This window comes from Spinacia oleracea, chromosome 6, assembly GCF_020520425.1.
Source record: "Spinacia oleracea cultivar Varoflay chromosome 6, BTI_SOV_V1, whole genome shotgun sequence".
In the NCBI taxonomy this organism is placed as follows: domain Eukaryota; kingdom Viridiplantae; phylum Streptophyta; class Magnoliopsida; order Caryophyllales; family Amaranthaceae; genus Spinacia; species Spinacia oleracea.
Genome location: NC_079492.1, coordinates 16,196,344 through 16,203,192, shown reverse-complemented (window position 1 = coordinate 16,203,192; position 6,849 = coordinate 16,196,344). Strand labels below are relative to the sequence as shown.

Below are 6,849 nucleotides of genomic sequence, written 5' to 3'. Positions count from 1 at the left end.
ATCGAAAATTTATTATCCAATTGATTTCCGATTGTTATGGATTCAAGTCTAGGTCATAAAAATTTAAAATTTATCATAAATTTACAATTTTTATGGTGGTTTTTAATCATAGGTTTCTAATTAAATTACAATTAATTATGAAAATCAAATTAATTCTAAATTATTCTAATTTTCAACAAATTAATCATAATTACAAATTAGATTGCATAATTAACAAGACTAGGCATTTAAACTTGTTAAACATATGCAGTAGGTCAATCAAAAATTCAAGATTTATCAACAAGAATCGCAAATATTTAATTTAACATCTTAAATTTACGAAATTTTGCATTCGAAAAACTAAAACCTTCGAAAAGTCGTAGTTGGGCTTCGAATTTGAGAATTCTGGGTTCGGCAGAAAAATATTATTTTTGTCAAAATTTTAGAATGCCTTTTACATGCGGAATTGACACAAAAATCACTCAATTCGGATGAGTAACGAAGAAACTGCCGAAAAACTGCGTACGTATAATTAAATAAACGCAATTTGCAATTAATTAACAATTACGAAAATTAATCACCCCTTTTAATTCTTGCAAATTTGTAATATTTAACCATGTTCATGCAATTTAGATTATGAAAATAATAAGGGGCTCTGATACCACTGTTAGGTTATGATACATATGACAATTCATAAATCATGCGGAAAAACCATAAACCCAGGAAAACATATTATTTACAAATAATCATTTAGCATAGATTAGATGCATACTCTTTGTTGCGTGCCTTCCCTAGCTGCGCCCGAACCGAACAAGAACAAGTCTTTAGGACTCCAAGTGTCGTCCCTCCGTAGATAGTCCACAGTACGTCCGGATCCGCCTTAAGATTGACCAACTAGAATCGCCCTTAAGGTACTAGAAAATTTCGGCACTTTTATGAGCAAGATGTGTGTTTTAATTTTCTCTCAAAAAACTCACTTTTGAATACTTTGAAACTTGTTATAAATTGTGAGCCCTAGCCTCATATTTATAGGGGTATGGAAAGGGAATCGAAATCCTATTCAGATACAAATTAATTAAACCTAGAATCCTACAAGAACTCTAATTTTAATTAATTTATCAAATAGAATTAGGAATTTAATCATTAACCGAACTCTGCATGTTTTAGGAAACGTGCACGAACACAAACACTTGCACACACACGCACGGCTGCCACGATGGGCCCCATGCGTGCGCGCGAGCAGCAGCCCACGCAGCGCCCGCGCGCGCTGGGCGCTGCGCGTGCTGTGCGCGCTGTGCGCGCTGCGCAGCCTGCTGGGCCTGGCCTTGCGCTGGGCCTGGCGTGGCTGTTTGTGCGGCGCGCTTGGCTTGCTGGGCGATGGCCTGGCTTCGTGCTGGGCCTCGTCCGGCAGGCCTCGTCCGGCAGGCCTCGTCCGATGCTTATTCGTACGATGCGCTTCCGATTAAATTTTCCGATTCCGGAATTCATTTCCGATACGAACAATATTTAATATTTCCGATTCCGGAATTAATTTCCGTTTCGAACAAATATTTAATATTTCCGTTTCCGGAATTATTTTCCGATTCCGGTAATATTTCCGATTCTGACAATATTTCCGTTTCCGGCAATATTTCCGATTCTGGCAATATTTCCATTTCCGATAATATTTTCCGATACGTACCATGTTTCCGTTTCCGGCAACATCTACGACTTGGATAATATTTATTTTTCCGATACGATCCATATTTCCGTTTCCGGCAATATCATCGTTTCCGGAGTATTCATTTCTTGCCTGTGACGATCTTAGCTCCCACTGAAACCAAGATCCGTCGGTTCCGAATATTCATAGATGGAGTATTTAATGCCATTAAATACTTGATCCGTTTACGTACTATTTGTGTGACCCTACGGGTTCAGTCAAGAGTAAGCTGTGGATTAATATCATTAATTCCACTTGAACTGAAGCGGCCTCTAGCTAGGCATTCAGCTCACTTGATCTCACTGAATTATTAACTTGTTAATTAATATTGAACCGCATTTATTAGACTTAACATAGAATGCATACTTGGACCAAGGGCATTATTTCCTTCATCTCCAACCTATCATCCTTTCATTACATCCTCTAAATATGCCTGAACTTTCAGGTTACCTAGTACTCACTATCCTACTCATGTCAACCTAATTGGTATAAACTCGAAACATGTATAACAAATAATAAATTAAGGAATACCAACGAGTATCATACAGAATAATTAGAAAAGAGAATTACAAGGACCAATGGTAACATTTCTGCCTTTTTCATGTGGTTTTGTCATAGAATCTACTCCAATCATGGGTTTCTGAGGCATGCTAACAATGTCATTGGTTCTATGGTCGTTGTCAATAGACAATCTTTTAGTACATATGACTGACAGTGATAACTTGGAATAATCCCGAACCTAATAGTCATGACTTCCACAACGATCATTTGTTCTCGTAGCGCAAATCCTTAATTCGTACTTTCCTAATCCTATAATTCAAAGTTGGCCTCACTTTTAGGCAAACATTCCCTTTAACCTTAAGGAACTTGACTTCTATGTTTTACATATCCTCTTGGTTGGCTCGTGGAAAGGTAGGATCGAATTTAGGTAAGACTTTGACTCAAAGCATCTACAATAACATTAGCTTTTCTAGTAGGGTATTGTATATCAAGATCATAAGTAAGGTAGTTCTTTTCAGGGACTTGGAGTTGGCGAGAAGCATCATCTATTACCTTCTTTTTCCATTTTGTCACATCATATTCCATGTTTAGAAGTACCACTATAAATAACAAATCTCTCAGTTCCGGATGGAAGGCAAGGATATAGGCAATTGTGATACGTCTCTTAAGTTCTCAAATTGCAGATTCACAATCATCATTCCCCATAAATTTGATATTCTTTCTAACTAGTCGGGTCATGGGTAAGGCAATCTTAGAAAAGTCTTGACCTTTAATAATATCCATCTAAACCCAATAAAACTTCATGCTTTAGGGACATTGGTTGGTCTAGGTCATTCCACAAGATCAATAGGTACACCTTTATCTGACATACTCTGACCCAAAATGACATTTCCTTAAATCAAGATTCACATTTTGACAACTTGGCATACAACTGGTTTTCAATTAATGTATCTAACACTTTTCTCAAATGCTCCTCATGTTCCTCATTACTCTTAGAATATACCAAAATATCATCAATGAAAACAACTACAAACCTATCAAGGTGTGGTTTAAAAATGCGGTTCGTTAAGTCCATAAATACAGCTAGTGTATTAGTTAACCCAAAAAGACATTACAACAAACTCATGGTAAATATCGTTGGTTCTAAAGGTTGTACTTGGAATATCCTCAAGTTTATTGTAAAGTTGATGGTATACGTACCTCAAATCTATCTTTGGAAACACTTTTGCACCTCGAAGTTAGTCAAACAAATCATCAATGCGGGATAAAGGATATTTATTCTTGTCCAACTCTCTATAATCTATGCATAAACTCAAAGTTTCACAATTTTTCCTCACAGATATGACATAGCTCCCAAAAGTGAAGCACTTAGTTGAATATACCCTTATCCAAGTAAATCATCTAATTGTTTCTTCAATTCTTTGCAACTCAGTTGGTATCATTCTATAGGTGCTTTAGGAATAGAAGTGGACTTTTATGCTAAAGTTTAATTCTCTGGTGGGGGCATACTAGGTTTCTTTTCTGGAAAACATTTGCCTATTCTCAAACGATAGATGTATCGGTGATGGGTGATCGACAACAGTACAAGGATAACCAGAAAAACTCACCATCGGTCAATAGGGGTTTTCAAAGCAAAGACATTTTGAATCATTAGTTTTCTTCACTAACTTTTGGGACGAAATCCTACCCTCATTTGCCACTTTGGTTACACTATTCCCCAAACAATTGATGTTAGCTTTATATTCAGCCAACCAATTTATTCCCAAAATTACATCAAATCTAGATAGGTCAAAGGATAATAAAACTCAAATTTCTCTAACATCGTAGGACAATGTCTATGTCACAATTTCTCTATTAGGAAAGAAAACATTCATAAACGCATCGATATGGGCATAATAATCATGGGTTATGTGGTTATCATTGTTAACAGGTTGCTCGTTACGAGCCCTTGGTGACATCATTCATAGCCTCGATAGACAACATTCAACATAACATGTCTCAACAAATGGACACAAATAAATCATAGAAAATAAACCCGTTCATCCCGTTCCTACACTCACACTCATATTCATTTTAACCTAACAAAATTTTAAGACTATTCCATTTTCAACTTATTCTTTAAAACTCTTTGCTCGCCTAATGAATTCTATTATGTGCAAAACCCACGAGTTTTAGCACTTATGGCCCAGAACCTTGGCTCTGAATACCAAACTGTAACACCCCAACCTTTAATTCAATTATTAAGCATAATTAGCAGCGGAATTAACCTAATTTGGTCTGGACATTACCTGCCGTAACTCCCTCTTGGGAATTACAAGGCAACCATCGATCATAAGCTATCAAATCCCAAAAGTTAATATAATAATCCTTTATATTACCAAAATAAAAGTACATAACTTACTAAAAGTTCTTAATTAAACTATTATAACTTTAAGCATAACTAGGTGAATATTATAATGGTGAAATTCCTCGCCACTAATCGTTTCCATCGTTCCCCGCAGTACCTAAAACAGAAAACAAAACGGTGAGCCGAAGACTCAGTAACGAACTATTATAGCAACGTAAATTCATTTCAATTCATTTTAGTTAATAACACATGGAGAATAGAATATAGTAAAACATTTTATAAAGTCCTTTATTTAATTCATTCATAACTGTAGGGTGCACATGCTAGCCGTGGCAAGTATGACATGGTGGAACGTCTTCCACGATGGACCGTTGTCCATAAAACATGGGGCCTTGGCCCGAAAACATGAGAGCCTTGGCTCAATGGGCGGATGCCCCATGGGTACATGCATGACCGAGAATCGTAACCTGTGAACATATACTGCCAAACGGGCTAGGTCTTTCACTTTCCTTTATCATGTTTCGTTTAATTTTACATTTTAGCCTTTTTACTTCCTTTGAAATAACATAATTCCTTTAGATCATGTGATCAACATAAAACATCATTTAGATCCTGGAATCAATAAAATATCATTTCTTTCCTGGCATCATAGAAACATCATTTCATTCATGGTTACTTATAAAGATTGTTTTAGAAGAATTTCAATCAATCATATTATAATAAATAATTCAATCAAATCACATTTCATTTCCCGCAATTCATAAAACATGTCAAAACATTCAGTTCATAAATCAATCATAACATTGTAATTTCATAAACGCATTTATAAGGGAATTGCGGGTACTAGCAATAGCCATTACCTCACTTCCACGATTTTGCTAAGGATTTTCGTTGGTTCGTTCGTCCTGAGCTCCGAGTCCAATTTCTTTAAACATAGTAAATAATTGAATTAGTACTAGATCGATAAATAATTTAAAATCAATACTTTATAATTAATAAATTATATAAGTAAAGTATTTTATAAATAACGAATTTTAATGAAAATATACTTTTCGAAAATATTATTAATCGGAATTTCAATCGAAATATATATTTAATTAATTCATAAATCGTTTTTCATGAATATTATTAAAATTCCATCTTTGTTACATAAAGCTAGTAATTTACTTTATTAAAATCGATAATTAAACATGAAAAATAATAACAATTTATTAGTAACTAATTTATATAAAAAAAAGAATTATTAAAACATAAAAATTAGTAATTAAGGAATCTGAAAATAACAATTCAATTTTTCACCAAAGCCCAAACCAAAATGGCCCAACCTTATATTGGGTTTGTAAGAAAAATCAAGGGCTTCAAAATCAGAAATTGGCTTTCTCTCTCTCCCCTTTTTTTTCGGTTTACTGGGAAGGGGAGAACAGGGGAGGGAAGCAGAGGAAGGCACGAGGAGGGGGGAAAGGGAGGTCGGGGTCTGGACGGCTCGGTACCGCCGAAAAACGCCGGTGAAGGCGACGGTGGTGGTGGTTTGTGGCGGCAGGATGCAAGGGAAAGGGTGGGAGGTGCGAACGGAGGAGGGAAACAGGGGAGTTTGGTGGCGGGTGGTGCTTGGGAGTGGGCTGAGGTGGCTCGACGGAGAGTGCAGGCGGCGGAGGTAAGTTCACGAGAGGGTGAAGGTGGCCGGAGTGGTGGCTGCAATGATGGTTTGCGCGGGGATAGGGGCGAAGGGCAGGGGAGTGCGACGGGGGGAAATAGTAGGGGAGGCGAGGGTGGTGCGTGGGGTGGAGGACGGGTGGTCGAATGGTGTTGGGATGATGGTTCTGGGTTGTGGTGGTTATGGTGGTGGCAGACGATGGTTGTTGGTGGTGGTTGCTCGAATCAGAGAAGATGAAAATGAGAGAAATTGGTTTTTGGTTTTGGTTTTTTGATGTTGAATTTCCAGAAATGGAAAATGAAATTTGTATACAGGAAGAGTGAAGAACAAGGAGAGGTGCTTGGGGTCCAAGTATCTGAATTTGGACTGAATTGAGGGAAAGAAGGAAGTCTTGACTTCTGCTTTGGACGTGGAGAGCAAGGGAAGAGGAGAAGGAAGAAAATTTCTTCACTCATTTGCACGTGGAGAGCAAGCAGAAAAAGAGAAAAGAGAATTTTGGCTCTTTTAAGGGCAATTTCGTAATTTCACATTATTTGGCCAAAAATTCAGAAATTGTTGCTATTTTTGAAACTTACTAAAAATAGAAATGTTTAATTAAAATAATTCTTTAAAAATAATTAGGAAAAATTGATAAAGACAGTCCCAACTATGGGCGTTCATCTTTAAAAG

The 6,849-nt window shown here is 36.7% G+C and overlaps 1 protein-coding gene across 1 annotated transcript; it reads left to right on the top strand.

Moving 5' to 3' along the window:
- Window positions 1–5,841: 5,841 nt before the first annotated feature.
- LOC130462970 (uncharacterized) lies at window positions 5,842–6,417 on the top strand. The gene has a single exon (XM_056831974.1). It carries the CDS (start codon window positions 5,842–5,844, stop codon window positions 6,415–6,417), a length of 576 nt encoding a protein of 191 aa, XP_056687952.1.
- The last annotated feature ends 432 nt before the right edge of the window (window positions 6,418–6,849 follow it).